Below are 18,201 nucleotides of genomic sequence, written 5' to 3'. Positions count from 1 at the left end.
TCTCTGTACTATCGTGAATGTAACTCATCGTTTTTGGACAAGTTAGTGACTGAAGATGAAGAATGGATATTTTATAAGAACGTTAAGCGCCGCAGACAATAATTCAGTGCAGGTAAACTGGCTAAAGCACAGCCCAAAATGGACTACTACTCTAGGAAAGTCTTGTTAAGCGTTTGGTGGGATATTGTTGATGTGATTCGCTTTGAGTTGCTGCCATTCAATGCAACGATTACATCAGACTTCTATCGTCAACACTGAGAGCACTTGAATGTTGCAGTGAAAGAAAAGAGGCGTACTTTGATCAATCGTAAAGGTGTTGTGTTACACCAGGATAATGCACGACCCCATACAATAAGGATCACATCTGCAAAGATTGAAGAGCTAGGCTGGGAAAAACTTCCATATCCTCCTCTTCTCCAGACCTTGCTCCATCTGATTATCATCTATTCCGACGTTTGCAGAACTATCTTGATGGAAAAGAGTTTAGAACACATAATGATGTCAAAACTATCCTCTCTACATTCTTTTCCTCCAAACCTTAAGAATTTTATAGAAGTGGCATTCAGAAGCTTGTGAAGCATTGGCAGAAACTAATTAATAATAATGGAACATACATTATTGACTAAATAACATTTAAAATCTTTTCTCTTTTTCTGAACCTAAAATCGAACATTACTTAAGGGATGACCTGATATATTGCTCAAGTGCCGTTGTAAGTTTATTAGCACAAACATTATTCTATAAAAGTCAGTTGATCTAAACTTCGAAACCCTCCAGCTATAGTAAAGAATGCAGTTTAGTCTAATAATATAATCTTATACATAAATAACCAACGAACCTTTAAATAATGTAAACGTTTCCTCTGACAGAAATTGAAAGTAACAAGCTAATTTTATGCAAGGATTGCAAATTATCAACAGAAAAACTGTCACGGATAAAGAAATTTTTGTGTGAAGCTTACGCCAAGATATAAAACAAAATTGATCAAACTAAGTTTTTCACGGTTAATTCGACTATTGGTACTCCAAGTAAACTGTATCACACGAAATAATAAAGGATAATCAATCGAAAGGTCGACTTTGTACGAGCAAAACTAACTTTACAGTAGGTGAATATTGTGGAATGTCAATATGTCAGATCCTGTATTATACATTACATACTACCAAACTACCTGACATGGATCAGAACACCGACATGATCGACATCCTTGCCATGTGTGAAACTCCTCTTTTCCATGTGCACATTTCAGCTGACCACAGTTCGAAGGTGGGCAGAGACTTTCGTACGATGTATGAACCGTGGAAGGTAGAACTGATGGAGCAGTCGGACGTAAAGCTGATGCTAAAATGGCAAAGTTATTCAATATACACAATGGTTAAAACATTTTATTTAGTTTTTCAATGATTAACTAAACAAATCCCGAAACTAATGTTCTGACCTAACACATGTGTTGAAGGTAACATCACTACGAGTAAATTGCTTGAACAGCAAACATGGAAATTTGAACAAAAATATTTGCTTTGGAAATAAAACATGTGCGACAAAATGTCGACACGCGATCACTTTAGATAAGGTTGTCAACACAAATATAGTTAAAATAAAGTTTTCTTATTGGAATTTCGATATTTAGCTGTCGTTGTTGCTAACTTACAAATTCGTATCAACTTGCAGCATAATATATTGACCAATCGCACGAATACCATGAAATATTAATTGAGGTTACACCTAAAAAACTTTTTGTTAAAAGTCTGCAGTCTCGCTTATAAAAAATATAAAATCTATTCATCACTGTTTTATCAAAGAACTGTACTTTTTTATCTCAGATATAGAATCAATTGCTTTAAACAAGACTAGCTATATCATTCTCTATCACATTTACAAAGACTTTAAACTGAATCTTGCAAGGTATTTATACTATAGTGAAATATAAGCAACCTCTGAAAGTTGCATTGTGGAAACTAAGTATAACCATAAACTGAAGCTGAAACTATTTATTCTATTATAATATTACACACACAAACACACGCTCACTAACAATAGTGGTATACATACTATACTCTTCAAAAAAAGAAAGGCAAAAGGAATATTTTTGTTATTTGAAAGAGAAATATATGTAATAACGTTACAAGCTCAGAGTATGTGATGTTACACGTGTTAAGGCACTGATTGTCAGACCAAAATGACAATAAAAGTTGTGCACTTTGAAAACGGAGGAAAGCATCGGATTTTTCGCCAAAACGCATTCGTGTCCAATAAATTTGTTTGAGAGATCTGCATGTTCTGCAAGTGCAACACGTGCAAAATCCCTTTTAAAGTGACGGGTTCTCGGTTTCCATAGCTCAGTGTTAAACAACCGACACGCAATACAGTTACGCCAAGACTGACTGAAGCACAACGCAACAACGCCATTGGTTGCTTGGAATAAGGCGAATCTCGATCAGATGTTGCCAGAGCTGTGAATGTCCACCCAAGCACCATCACAAGGCTATGGAATCGTCACCAACAACATGGATCAACTTGTGACCATCCACGATCTGGCAGACCTCGTGTGACCACGCCCGCACAAGATCACTACATCCGGTTTCGTCACCTTCGGAATAGGACCACCACTGCGACGTCTACTGCCTCAACCATACCAGGGCTGCGTAGGATTTCCGATCAGACCGTACGCAACCGCCGACGAGATTCTTAGGCCCCATGTGCAACCCATCATGGTGAATGTCAACGACGTTTTTCAACATGACAACGCCCGTCCTCACACAGCCCGACTCACCACTGTCTTCTTGAGACACCACAACATCAACGTTCTTCCCTGGCCCTACAGATCACCAGATTTAAACCCCATCGAACATCTTTGGGACGAGTTGGATCGATGTCTGCGACGGCGACAACCTCAACCGCAGACTCTATCTCAGCTTGCAGCAGCTTTGCAGGCTGAGTGGACAGCCATTCCACAGGATGTAATTTGTCATCTCATCGCTTCCATGGGCAAGAGATGCTAAGCAGTTATTGATGCTCACGGGGGGCATACTCGTTCTTGACGTTGAGTGACGTTAAACTTCAACTAGTGAGCGTGGACTTTGGATGTTCAGCAGTAAATGTGCAAAGTTTCACACATTTCATACAGAACTACCTGGAATAAAGTTGTTAACAATATGACTCAAATTTTGCCTTTTGCGTTTCTTTTTTTTGAAGAGTATATTATGAAATAAGTAATACGAATAACTTCGTTATTAATTCATTCTACAAACGATTACCTGAAGTGTCTAAGCAGATTTTCATACAGATTTCATAAGATTTGAAACGATTTTCATTCCCCTCGCAGCCCGTGTATAAAAAGGGCAAACATTGAAGACTCTTGGGATCAAAGAACCAGAAGGCATGGGCCTCGTCACATGATCCGACGTTTACAGGCAGTTGACATGCAGCTGTCACATTAAGCAAACGAAATACGTCGGCTTAAATATTCAAGTTTTTCTTTGAACTATCCAACATAACTTTTTATTCATTTTACACAAATTTATTATTACTTTTACGTTACAAGCACAACAGTTTGCAGTTACCTTTTGTTTTGCTACATATATATAAACATACCGTATTACTTTTGTTTTGCTACATATATATAAACATACCGTATTACTTCGAATTTAAGGAACCTTCTAATTTAAGACGCACATCACTTTTAAAAGGATTTTGAGGAAAAAAGAAATTGGATGATAATTAGAGGGGAGTAAATATACTTTAAAAGAGTTTATGAACGAATCAAAAATATAAATAACGTATTTAAAATGAAATATAATAAAATATATAGGAAATTAAAAATTTTCATTACAGTAATGTTTCTTCCTGTTTTCTTTAGTTAACCAGAGTGTTACTCTGACATTTCTTCTGACTCACTGTTATATTCTGAAGTTGAAGCATCTTCATCACTTGATTCACTATTATCCCAAAGAATGTCATCTTGTGTTCCATCTTCCGCATTGGATAAACAACATTTTAAAAACGATTTTCTAATAATATTGTCCGACACTTCTTTCCAAGCTTCTGAAATACACTCCACTATTGTTGATGCTAATGCCCTTTTCATTTTACCACCAGGTGTCAGCATGATTGTCTTTATTCAGCCAAGCATGATAGTGCTTATGGATACGATCTTTGAATGACTTGTTAATGGACACATCAAGAGGTTGTAACTGACCTGTCATTCCACCAGCAATTATCTTTTTGTTCCTTAAGCTATTCTTGATTGTATCGGAGAGATGGCTACGAAATGCATCCATTACACGCATGCTCCGTTGCTTTAATAATACACCAGGTCGACGTTCCAATATACATCCCAACCACTCTTCTATTAACTCTGATGTCATCAAAGCATTTTTTTTGTGCGCTAACTATTACATCTTTGCAAAAATTTTCTTTCGGCAATGTTTCCCTGTTTAATATGACATGCAGTAGTAATTTATTTCCATCTGCAGATATACCAGTGGTTTTGATTGTCACCTGTTTTTCTTTTCTTCTGTAGCATTTACAGGAGGCATATCAGTAAAAACTGCCGTTTCATCTCCGTTACCGATTTGATTTAGTTTGTTTGTTTTTGAATTTCGCACAAAGCTACTCGAGGGCTATCTGTGCTAGCTGTCCCTAATTTAGCAGTGTAAGACCAGAGGGAAGGCAGCTAGTTATCACCACCCACCGCCAACATGCCAAACATGCTCGCCCTTTAGCCGTAGGGGCGTTATAATGTGACGGTCAATCCCACCATTCGTTGGTAAAAGAGTAGTGCAAGAGTTGGCGGTGGGTGATGATGACTAGCTGCCTTCCCTCTAGACTTACACTGCTAAATTAGGGAGGACTAGCGCAGATAGCCCTCGAGTAGCTTTGCGCGAAATTCAAAAACAAAACAAAACAAACTCTCTGAAATACGTTAAAATGAAGGCATCAGGATGTCTTCCTTTTCTTGGGCCAGAAAATGACTGTGTACTTTTCTTGTAAGAAAACTCGGTTTTCGTACCACGCCAACAACGAATGTTTGCCTCACTCAATGTATACTTTTTACCGGCTGCACGATTTCTAATCTGTTAGTCATACAAAATAATTTTTCTTTTAAATTTGGAATCGTACGTAAAACGCTTTTCCATGGATAGAAACATGCAATAAAAACAAAAAAACAAAATAAAATAGTGTCTGAACAACATGAAAGTCAGTCAAAGACTGAAGACGGTGATATCCAACTACACCGTTAGAGGCGCTGACATCGGCAAATTTGACGTTTTGTACGTCTTTTTTTAGTGTTTCTAAACCAAGTTCTTTTTAAATGTAGTCCAGTATGTTTGTTAGTGTAGGAGTTTCTTCGAAAATCTTTGTTGTTCGAGGAAAATGATGTTTTTGAGACTTTCGAAGAGTGAAAAGTAATACCTCGAATTTAAGACGCACCATAATTTTCAGGTCGGAAGAATATGAAAAAAATGTGCGTCTTAAATTCGAAGTAATACGGTATATACATAATATTAATTAATAAACATTTGAATAATTAAAACAACAAATCAAATTATACATACATGTTGCAAACGTTTTCACACCTTGAGATTCTACCAGACCATACAAACCACTGCCCTCTTGCGGAATTTTCCTCTTTTTACAACGATTTTCACATGCATCCTTATCATTAAACTTATTGCCGTTTCCTTGACAACCGCCAAATGAGAATTCAAGGCATTCGTCAAAAGAACTGTCGTAATACCATTGTGGAAATGAACCACTGCAAGGCCCTTCGACTTTAGGAAGTTGGCAGATATCTATGAAAAAATATTATTAATTTACACGAGTTGTTCAGCTTAAGACATGAAAATAAATTAAATTAGAACAACTTATATATCTGTTCTTTCCATGTAGTAATTACTTAATTTGATTTATTACTGAAGTCCATATGTTTAGCAAAAAAATCCTTTCTTAGATGAACATGATTTCACCAAGTAGACAAAATAAGTTTATTTTTATTGTTTTTTTTGTAGTTAAGCACAAATTTACACATTGAGCTCACAATGGGTATTGAAGCCTTGTTTCTAACGTTGTAAGTGCATATACATACTGTTATGTCACTGGGGTGGAGGCTTCTTTATATTAACTTGTATTAATTGAAAGTGGACTTGATTGTACACATCTAGAAATTGGGAATTTTGACCATAAATTCCAAACAGTATTATTGAAAACATTACAACAGACACAGATAATTTCCATCTTTTTCACGCAACTAAAGTATGTTTAAATTCAGTGTATAAAAAGGACAACAGAACCAATTGCTACGATGTACACTCAAAGAATTATTATTCAAATTATTTCGTCTCTGATGAATAGAATTATTAGGTCACGTGGTTGTTTCTATGCCTAACGCCCCTGTTTTCCCTTTCTTACCTTGAGAGTGGCCACATTTATTTTCACATTCTTCCATCGAGTCGAAACGATTTTTGTTTCCCAAGCAACCACCATAGTAAAAGTCTCTGCAGACGCCATCTTTATGATTGTAATACCACCTAAGTTCAGTGTTTAAACAAGGACCGGAATCCTTGCTTTGAAAACAGAATTCTGGGAAAAGAAAAGAAGCGATTTATGAAACTATTCAGCATTCGGTATACATTAATATGACTACGCCTGACATATTTAGCTTTTATGTATTCTGTTTGTTAAAATACAATATTGTTTGTGGAAAAGACAAAAATATCCAACAAACTTTAGTAATATCATTTTTTGCCCTCTCTTCGTTAGGTATTTTGTAGCCCTATGCTTAGATATTTTACTTTGTCAATAGACATTTCTCGAGAATAAATATGTCAATATCTTAGGCTAAGGAGTTTCATGTCAGAGTGAAGAACAATAGCAATTTAAGATTATACAATTAATTACGTACTTTCATGTTTATAAGGCTCGGCATGGCCAAGCATGTTAAGGCGTGCGACTCGTAATCTGAGGGACGCGGGTTCGCATCCCCGTCGCGCCAAACATGCTCGCCCTTTCAGCCGTGGGGACGTTATAATGTGACGATCAATCCCACTATTCGTTGGTAAAAGAGTAGCCCAAGAGTTGGCGGTGAGTGGTGATGACTAGCTGCCTTCCCTCTAGTTTTACACTGCTAAATTAGGGACGGTTAGCACAGATAGCCCTCGAGTAGCTTTGTGCGAAATTAAAAAAAACAAAAAACAAAACATTCATGTTTATAAGTAGAGAAATCGTGTTTAATTGCATGTTTCATTTTATAAAAGAATATGAGTTTTTACTGAAGTGAATTAACTCAAACAATGAAAGACTTTATGTGAAATTCACTTCCGGCACGTGATAAACTACTTTGGACAACATAACTTGGTTATATTTAATTGTGCTACACCAAAACATCTCTGCAAAGACAACCAGAGCCGACGTAAAGTCGTAGTGGAATGAAATGTATCAAACTACATTTAACCTTATTTGACGTTTCGAATGTAGTTGTTGCAAACATTGATGGTTATTGGAAAGAGCATGTAACACTTCTTTCCGACGCATATTATTAGTCAGATAATAAAAGGTGTTCAGATTGGGTATTTATAGCTTCTAAGGCGAGAATTTCACTTGTATTTAATGGTATTTGAAAATAAAATACTGCCTAGAAAGATACCTGTAGCAGATCTTACCCCATTAGCGATAATCAAAGTCCAAATTTTTGTAACAGATGAGAAACCAGGAACACAAAGATTATGGTTAGATCGCTTGACTCGCAACTTGAGGGTCGTGGATTCGAATCTCCGTCTCACCAAATACCTTCACCCTTTTAACCGTGGAGTCGTCACAATGTCAATTCTTACTATAACTTGGTAAAAGAGTTGTCCAAGAGTTGGCGGTGGGTGGTGATGAATAGTTCCATTTTTCTCTAATCTTTCACTGCTAACTGAGGGACGGCTAGCGCAGATAGCTTTTGTGTAGCTTTACACGAAATTCACAATCAAAAAAACAAAAAGGTTAGTGGAAGAAGTCGTCAACACTTTTCAAACAACAGTAACGGAAAAATAGTGTTATTTTTTGTTTTTGAATTTCATGCAAAGCTACGCAAGGGCTATCTGCGCTAGCCATCCCTTATTTAGTAGTGTAAGACTAGAGGTAAAGCAGCTAGTCATCATCACACACCGCCAACTCTTGGGCAACTCTTTACTCAACAATAGTGGGATTAACCGTCATATTATAATGCCCTCACGGCTAAAATGGCGAGCATGTTTGGTCTGACGTGGATTTGATCTCACGACCCTCAGATTGTGAGACAAGCACCGTAATCACATGGTTATGCCGGGCCAATAATGTTATTTCAACATAATACATTACAGCAGGTCATTGAAACCAAATAACATATATTAGTATTTGTTTACTTAAACTGCCGAAATTAAAAAATAAAGTTTTTGTTGTGTTAATGGTAACATATCAAACAAAGTGCAATATTAGAAATATACGTATTAATGAAATTTATTTAGTAAAAAAGGATAAATTACAACTGAATGTACGTGATTCTGAACAGCTTTACTTACCTGTTTTAAAGGTTTCTTTTTTCTGTTTCTCTGTCTTCTTACCATCAACTGGACAACTCTTTTCACATTCTTCAAGGCTGGCAAAATTATTTCTGTTGCCTTTACAGCCGCTGTACAGAAATACTAAACATCGACCATAATTTTGGTCATAAAACCAGCGTTCTGTGAAGTCGTGGCAATTTCCCACTTCCTTTGCGAGACTGCACACTTCTAACAGTTAAGAACAAATTCAATTTCAAACAAAAGAATACTGAAATTAGGAACTCATAGAGTCATGTGGGTATTATCAATGTTAAAATATTATCAAAATCTTAGTTGATGGAACAATTATTATAGCCTTTATAATAAAAAAAAACATAAGCAACATTGAATATCTCTGCTCGAAACACAGTACCCAGAAATTCATTCGTTTATAAATTGACAACAGTAATAATAATATGTTGTTTGAGTTGCATATATATACACATATAAGGGTGTAAATAAATTGTCATACTGTAATAATTAGCAATTTAAGCCGATTAAAGTGACCCACTAATTTAATAAGTCGTATCTGAATGTGGTAAAACTGATGGAAGATTGGTTAAAAGCTGATGTGTTTTATGAATTAAAATTTATTCTAAAATGTGTACAAAAGTTCTTGATAATCATCAACAAATTACCAATTTAAAAATATAGATATACCATTTTGTTCAAGGTTTTATGTTGGTCATTCAAAGCGGGTATATGATAAAATGCTTGTGTTTTTCACAATGAATTACATTAAGAGGAGGAACACTAAGTAACTAGTCTGTAAAACGAAGCTGGCAATGATTTTTTTCTGTTTACAAAGTACGTTAGAGCAAATTGCTGGTAGATTAAATTACGATAAAAGGAAGAGACGTTCAAGGTAAACTCACAGTTCAAGTCCACAGATGAATAAAATCAGGAGATACACGGAATTACAATTAGAAATAGAACTGTTGAAGTTAGACGTTAGAAGGGTGTCTATGCTGAAAAGTTGCAATCAGAAAGCTTGTTATTCTGTGTTTGAATATAGCCAAAGATTTAAGCTTTGTAAAGAATCATAAAATGGAAAGAAAAAAAAAGACTTAAGGAATAATGTGTCACGGACGGCGAGACAAAGATTTAGGTTTTAGGAAACTGAGGGGGAGTGGTTAGGAGGAGGCGCTATAGTGAGAAACTGAAACCAAGAGTGAATGTAAAAACTGTAAAATGGTGTTAACTACCTGCTCCAGGAGTTGGGGATATTACCAAAAATTGTGGCATCATAACATCTTGACTTGTCATGTGTTAACCAGAGGAAGAGATCTCAATGGTATATTGACTTTGAATTTCAACAAAATAAAAGCACAAAATATACCACCATGCAGACTAAGATGCATTGAAAGAAAGAAGATAAAGCTGGTGATATAAATGTCATTGGATGGCTTGGTTCAGTTGTAATTAAATATACAACGAATGAGCTCGAAATGGCCAGGTGGGTTATGGCATTCGACTCGTAATTTGAGGATCGCGGGCTCGAATCCCCGTCACACCAAACATGTTCGCCCTTTTCAGCCGTGGGGATGTTATAATGTAACGGTCATTCCCAATATTCGTTGGTAAAAAGAGTAGCTCAATAGTTGGCGGTGGGTGGTGATGACTAGCTGCCTTCCCTCTTAGTCTTACACTGCTAAATTAGGGATGGCTAGCGCAGATAACTCTCGTGTAGCTTTGCGCAAAATTCAAAAACAAACAATACACAGCGTTGAAAGACCATAGAGCAAACACAGAAGGAAGAACCTATGAGAAAAGATTGATGTGGATAGTTGATGAGCTATAAAAAGAACAGGACAGCATCATAAAACAGCCTCTGTTCTGAACTTCTGAGAACACAAGAGGGGAAAATACGTAAAATAAAATGGAGAAGATAAGCCGAAGCCAAATTGAAATCGAAGGCAAAGCTGACCTGAAGACAGGCTTAGTAACAGTTCAAAATAGAGGGTACTGGTGAGACCTTGTGGAAGCTTTCTGCCTCACTTTTCACAAAGAATATTAAGAAAGCAAGAATACAAGGGGACAGACAAACTACTAAACAATAATTAGAAGCAAACAAACCCAGGACGGAAAAACGTTAAGATAATCCAGTAAAAATACCCGTACCCAGTAACGGAAAAATGTTAAGTTAATATACTAATTTAAATTATTTCATAAATTTTAAAAAGGTTAATTATGTTGCACTCTTGGCTCCACTCAGAGCCAAAGTCACGTTTGAAATGTAAATGATATTGTGATTAATTACTAACAGTTTAGTGTAGAATATCTTGCTTGTGAAATAAAATTTGGCACCAACATTATTCATGTCTGTTCTCCAATCATTTCAAAACTGAATGTTGAGCTTTTCAAACGGGAGACAGACGAACGTTTGGATAAACACCATGGTTGGTAACATGCGTAAGTTGCGGTTTGTTACGTTCAGAACGAACATCTTATGAGTAATGTAATACTGATTAGGTTCAAGCCACAACAACACATGACAACAAATTTACTGAATTTGTTTAAACTTATGTTTTTGATCTGTTTATTTGATGGATTTTGACTCCTTTATTAAATAACAGTATGAGCTGAGGAATATTAATGGAAAAACTGTTGGCTTAGAATACGCATCTGAGATATTAGAAGAATGGATGAGTATTTAGATACGATGGTAATTTCTATGGTAATGTCGGATATTAAAATACCAGAAATTCTTTCAAGAAACAGAAAGTAACTGAATCATAGGAATATGTTTTGATAGTGCAACTGATAGTGACGTATGTGCACACATGCTTACATACGCTTACGCATACCTATATTTGTATGTTAAAATAATCAATGAACAGTTTGTTATTGGGTTTTATGAAAAGAAAAACGCACGTTAATGCTCCCAGAATAACACCTTTATAAAATGGCCAAGAAAGAAGTGTCACTTAGGTTGCGAGCTTCACATGAAATCTCATTAAAAGTTCGCCGACTTCTCCCTTGTTGTCTTTGTCTTTGTAAACAAAAAACCTTATAACAGTCGATCTGGAATCTATATTGCATTCAATGAATGTATTACCACAAAACAGTTGTCACACTTATAATCATTTCCTGTCTATCACACATGAAAAGGCCCGGCATGGCCAGGCGTGATAAGGCATTTGACTTGTAATCTGAGGTTCGCGGGTTCGAATCCCCGTGGCACCAAACATGCTCCCTTTTCAGCCGTGGGGGCATTATAAAGTGACGGTCAATCCCACAATTCGTTGATAAAAGAGTAGCCCAAGAGTTGGCGGTGGGTGGTAATTACACTGCTAAATTAGGGACGGCTAGCGCAGATAGCTGTTGAGTAGTTTTGCGCGAAATTAAAAACAAACACACACGAAAGTAGCGTAAAACGGTGAACTTGCATCTAAATTCTATTAGAAGGTTTGTAACGATGAAACTGATTAACAATTATATAACTGAAATGTATTCAGATAACAAAAGAAAAACCTTCATCTTTGAGAACAATAAAAAAAGACAAAGATTCAATATTACACACACGTTTTTTTCTGAATTAAAATAAAAGTAAAAGTCAAGAACAATCATGACTCTACCTTTCAGGAAACACCATGTTTCGAAATTTTATTTTAATATAAATACTGTCTTCGTTATCTCATTATTTATTCGTGCGTAGCATATTGATTTTCTCAGATTAGTAAAATCCAACAGATGATGACATACCTAAGTTGGATTTTTGCATGCAGGTTTTATCACAAACTTCTTTGGTTGTATATCTGTTATTGTTTCCAAGGCAACCTCCGTAGGAGAATGGTTCACAAATCCCTGTGTGTTTGTTGAAATACCAATACTTGTACGATCCTTTGCAAGGTCCTACTACTTTTGGTAAAAGACATGCATCTAAAAAAACAAATTTTAATTACTGCAGATAATGTATGAGCAACTGTTTTTCACTTTTATTTATAATATATTTTTAGACAATAGACAATTTATAAATAACCATTTTTGAGAGATTATTTTTACAGAGTTTTTTTACATGCGGTTATTTTAAAACTTAGTTTTTAAATAACTTATAAGGAATAAGTAGCTTTGAATAAATAATCTGCTAACTATCCAGATATTATCTTAATACCAAAATAATCATTAAAACAAGTACTTGCTTGTGAATATCACGTTATTTTTAGGCAAAGTTCCTTCTATTCCAGTGTTGTTAAAAAGCACATTGACATTTCTATAATTTCTCGGGTTTAATAAAAAAGATGGTTATTTATTCTGTCTACTAAACCAGTGGTAACTTTGGGTTAAATATGCTGTTATCCATGGAAAGGACAACATCAAATATACTTGTCTATATATTTGAACTATAATAACTCTCTGCTGTGGTTTATCTATTACTTTTTAACCAATAACCACCTACTTAAATGGAAGAAATTAAAGTGACCGAATTTAAAGAAGTCACAAGATAAGCAAAATGCTTTGAAGAAATAACTTTCCTGATGACCTAAAATTTAGGGATAAAATATATGAGATATTTTACTTATTAAATAAAAAGTTTTACCGATGCCGGCAGGGTGCGTGCAGGTTGCTTCACATTCAGACTCTGACATAAACTTATTTTTATTTCCTCCACAACCTCCGTACCAAAACCTAATGCAACCGCCATAGTTCACGTCGAAGAACCATTTGACCGTAAAATTTCGGCAAGGACCTTTTTCTTTTGGTAGACTGCAGACTTCTTAAATTGGAAAATACAAAGAAACAAAAGAGAAAAAAGTTTAATATAAACCTTTTCACTTACAAATTGAACAATTGTTTGTTTTTTCTATAATCCATATTGCGTTTTATGTGAGTTTCTTCCATGTTCTCATAATTTGTTTTTCCCATTTTGTTTTTTTATGTATGGGATAATTCATGTAACTTGGTTATCTCTTATTTCCCCGAAGGCTGCCAGGTGAAATAACCTGTTTTAACCACTCGAACCAATAGTCAGTAGAAACTTTACTTTGCAGTTTTTACTGTCATGACGTTAGCAAAACATTCGCACGCTATAAATCACGAGAAACATTATACCTTCTGTAGACTACAACATAGTATGGCATATGAAATTAAAAAAACAAGGAATCAAAATAATTGTCACTGTTAATATTTGTTTTATTTACCCTTGAAACAGAACACTTTCAGTGGCACTGCGTAAAAAACATCCAGTTTATTTTTCCTTGTATATTTTGTGGGTATGTTAGGGTTTTGTTTTCTTACGACATTTACTCATTGATCAATGACTGGGGTTTTAGAATGTTTAACTGGATTATAACCAACTTTCAGAATTTGTATAATAGTGTTTGTTTGTAATTAAGTACAAAACTACATTATTCGTACTCTGCTTACCACGTGTATCGCAACCAGGATTCTAACGTCATAAGTCCGCAGAAGTACTGAATTTATTTGTAGTTAAATGTAAAAAAAAAGTTCATTATTGGTAAAGAAATGATTGTAGAAATGTGTAACGTTTGATAACACATCTTTAAAGAAATGATTGTAGAAATGTGTAACGTTTGATAACACATCTTTAAAGAAATGATTGTAGAAATGTGTAACGTTTGATAACACATCTTTAAAGAAATGATTGTAGAAATGTGTAACGTTTGATAACACATCTTTAAAGAAATGATTGTAGAAATGTGTAACGTTTGATAACACATCTTTAAAGAAATGATTGTAGAAATGTGTAACGTTTGATAACACATCTTTCACTGATTTTTTACCTCAATCTTTTGTTTTTCTGGTAATAATAGAAATTACATTGTGGTTTTAATGATTTTAAATGTACAATTTGTGAAACATGTTTGTCATTTCTTTCTTTTTTTGAAACCTATCTTCACGATTCAAGGTTAGGAAATATGGTCTAAACCAGTTATTCTCAACTAGTGAGACGCACAGTTATGGGTCGTCGAGAGAGCCGAAACAACTATAACACACTTTTAAGATCAAATTTGTTATACCGAAATATAATTTTTTTATAATTTTTTCCAACTAAAAGTTGTAACTAAAGGGCTCATTTTAATGATGTTCCAATGTAAAAAAGTTTGTAATAAGCTACTGAAAACACTTGTAGATGATTGGATAGACAACACCAGGTCAAATATTCCTCCATTTTGATCTATCTTTCGTACATCATGGTGTAATATTTCGGATCGGATAATGTTCCAGTACAAGGGATAACTAACTTAACTATTTTATATGTCTTCGTTGGACACGGTCCATTTACTTAATGGCGATGTAATGTTACAGACTCTTGTTGAAAACATTTGTAAAATTAAATATAACTATTTTGTAAAGCAGCGTTTGTTTGTTTGGAAATTTAGCGTAAAGTATGTTTGGTAAGACGAGGATTCGAACTCGCGACCTTCGGATTACTTAAATGTAGTGAATTTTAGAATATGGGTTTGATATTACTTTATTTGTTATTGTTTTGAATTTCGCGCAAAGCTACTCGAGGGCTATCTGAGCTATCCGTCCCTAATTTAGCAGTGTAAGACTAGAGGGAAGGCAGCTAGTCATTACCATCCGCCGCCAACTCTTAGGCTACTCTTTTATCAAAGGATAGTGGGACTGACTGTTACGTTATAACGCCCTCACAGCTGAAAGGGCAAGCATGTTTGGTGTGACGGGGATTTGAACCCGCAACCCTCGGATTACGAGTCGAGTGCCTTATCCACCTAGCCTTGGTCTTTACATTAATTCGCATCATACACACCCAATATGACATTTTCTTATACGAGTGGATATCTTATAGGTATATGTAAATGATGTGATGTAGTACTAGATAATTATTAAATAAATGTCTCTGCGTAAGAGAAAAGAAAAACTTGGTTAAAAGAATGTAAAATAATTTGACTTGTCTAAATAAAAATCTTTTTATATTTATATTTTCCTATTTAATAAACTGACACCTATGAATGAAAACATTTCTGTCATTGTTTAAGAGTGTCTATTTCTTATTATATTTTATTCAGGCTGTACCTGAAAACATTAATCATTTGTTTCTGAGCCACTATGTTGTAAATAATCAGTTTGATGATTTTTTTCTTATGTAGGGCCTGGCACGCCCTGATGGTTAGGGTGCTCGACTATTAATCTTTGAGTCGCGGGTTCGAATCTCCGTCATATCACATATTCTCGACATTTCAGCTGTGGGAGTTTTATAATGTAACGATTATTCTTATTATTCCTTGGGAAAAGAGTAACCCAAGAGCTGGCGGTGGGTCGTGATGAATAGGTGACTTTCCTGTAGTCTTAAAGTGATAAATTATGGATAGCTAGTGCAGATAGCCCTTGTGTGACTTTGCACGAAATTGACACAAACAAAACTTTCTTATGTAATAAACTGATGGAGAACTGGGTAGAGAAGTTAGTATTTTACATTGTTAAGTAAATTAATTGAGCCCGTATATATTTGCAATATATATAATGCATGCATTATCTTTGTCTAATTTAAATTTATACACTTTTCTAGAAAGATTGGGCATTAAAAATATCATCTATTTGGTAAAAGGATCAAAATTCAGGTTCAAATCTAGCCTCAATTCAGTTTTAAATTCTTCAAAGAAATCCAGACTTAAATGACTTTAATTCACCATCGAAATTTACATGAAAAAATCATTAATTGATTCAACAGCAGTTGTAATATTAATGTACATCCAACTGTATTTTGTGTTTTAACACACACACACACACACACACACATATATATATATATATATATATATTGCAAGTAATTTGCATCTTCACAACAATCTCCAGCAGTTTCAATTAAAGTCCAGTAAATATTATTTCTATAAAAGAAGAATATAAATACAATACATTATACCCAGTGTTACTTAGATGGATTTATTTAAGTCTAATAACCTACTGCACAACCTAATAAATCTTGTAATTACATACGAACTTCTTGTATTAGAGTCAGAACCTATGTTGTAAAATTTAAAGGTGAAAATGCTATATTATTTATTTCCCTTAAATTTTTCGAAACTGTATGATATTTGTTAACATTTTTTTATGAAGCACTGTTAACCGTTTCGAATATTTATGTATGAAAAAATCACTTTCTCTTTCTTACCTTCGTAAGAGGTAATTCCAGTTAAGGTGACTTGTGAACAGCCTTTATAATTTGGTCCCAAAGCAGCTGTCTTGGCATCTAGACAACAGCCAAAAGGCATAGAACTGCAAGGACAACCTTCAAATTGAGGACCTTCTGCTGGAGTCTTTTCATCAGGACAGCAGCCATATGGCATAGACGAACACGGACAACCTTCAAAATGAGGACCTTCAGCCATCGTCTTATCATCAGGACAGCAGCCATATGGCATAGAATTACAAGGACAACCTTCAAAATGAGGACCTTCAGCCATTGTCTTTTCATCAGGACAGCAACCATATGGCATGGAATTACAAGGACATCCTTCAAAATGAGGACCTTCAGCCATTGTCTTTTCATCAGGGCAGCAACCATAGGGCATAGAATTACAAGGACATCCTTCAAAATGAGGACCTTCAGCCATTGTCTTTTCATCAGGGCAGCAACCATAGGGCATAGAATTACAAGGACATCCTTCAAAATGAGGACCTTCAGCCATTGTCTTTTCATCAGGGCAGCAACCATAGGGCATAGAATTACAAGGACATCCTTGCATATCAGGCCCTACAGCTGGTGTGATATCATCAAAACAGCATCCATGTGGAAAAGTGTTACACGGGCAACCTTGGTAATTAAGTCCTTGAGCCATAGTAGTTGCATCTGGGCAACAACCAAATCTGGATCCTTTACAGTCACATCCTTGGAAATTTGGTCCGTCTGCAGGAAGAAGCCCATCTTGACAGCATCCGAAAGGAAAGGTCTGACATAAGCAGCCGTGATAACTATATAGAAACATAACAAAGGAACAATTCTATACAAATACAACATTGTTCAATTTTGCAATAACAATTAATTAAAAATACACAACTTAGTAAAAACAGAACTATAATAGATAAAATGATTACTTGATATGTTTATGACCTCTTTATTATCCATGGACGTGTTTGTCTTTTTTTCAGAACAAAGCCAAAAGACTGTCTGCTGTGTTAATCGCGGGAAATCGAATTCTAGATTTTAGCATTGTACATCCGAAACATGCCGCTGTCCCATCAGAGAATTATTATTCATGGAATTTTTTTATTCATTTTGCAAATTAAAAAAAACATTATCGTGAATTAAATGGAAGATTCACTTTTGTAAATTAGTGTAAGTCAGTTACCTTATGCGGGAATTTACAACATATCGAAACTATCAATCACAAACTATAAAATATCAAACAAACAACACCTAAATTCGATCACTGAAATTTCATTTAATTCAAAACTAAGAAAATGACAAAAGGTTTTTACAGATAATCGTTCCTGTTTATAACCTACATTTTCATAACCGCTTATTATAAGGTTAAATAATACATTTTAATAAATAGAAAATTGTTTCATTTCAAAGGAATAAACGATTATAAGAATGTTAAGACTTCAATATTTGTTTTACTATTTACAAGGCAGATAATAAATTAATTCTAAGCTAAATACACTAATGTCAACTGCGAATGTATTTACCGTCAGAAAACGTTTTCTATTG

The 18,201-nt window shown here is 34.9% G+C and overlaps 1 protein-coding gene across 2 annotated transcripts in view; it reads right to left on the bottom strand.

Moving 5' to 3' along the window:
- LOC143252338 (papilin-like) overlaps positions 1 to 18,201 on the bottom strand; it is a 91,661-nt gene that overhangs the window by 12,414 nt on the left and 61,046 nt on the right. Inside the window, exons 19-26 of one of the 2 annotated variants that reach the window (XM_076504314.1) lie at positions 16,663 to 17,462; positions 13,105 to 13,281; positions 12,270 to 12,446; positions 8,544 to 8,753; positions 6,412 to 6,582; positions 5,559 to 5,795; positions 3,258 to 3,428; positions 1,172 to 1,341 (exon numbers count right to left, since the gene is read on the bottom strand). In XM_076504314.1, coding sequence (XP_076360429.1) covers positions 1,172 to 1,341; positions 3,258 to 3,428; positions 5,559 to 5,795; positions 6,412 to 6,582; positions 8,544 to 8,753; positions 12,270 to 12,446; positions 13,105 to 13,281; positions 16,663 to 17,462 — 2,113 coding nt within the window. The remainder of the gene's footprint in view (positions 1 to 1,171; positions 1,342 to 3,257; positions 3,429 to 5,558; positions 5,796 to 6,411; positions 6,583 to 8,543; positions 8,754 to 12,269; positions 12,447 to 13,104; positions 13,282 to 16,662; positions 17,463 to 18,201) is intronic. The other variant, XM_076504315.1, reaches the window with a different exon arrangement.

This window comes from Tachypleus tridentatus, chromosome 6 (genome assembly GCF_004210375.1).
Source record: "Tachypleus tridentatus isolate NWPU-2018 chromosome 6, ASM421037v1, whole genome shotgun sequence".
Lineage (NCBI taxonomy): Eukaryota > Metazoa > Arthropoda > Merostomata > Xiphosura > Limulidae > Tachypleus > Tachypleus tridentatus.
The sequence above is the reverse complement of the archived record's forward strand: the minus strand, read 5'-3'. Positions and strand labels throughout refer to the sequence as shown.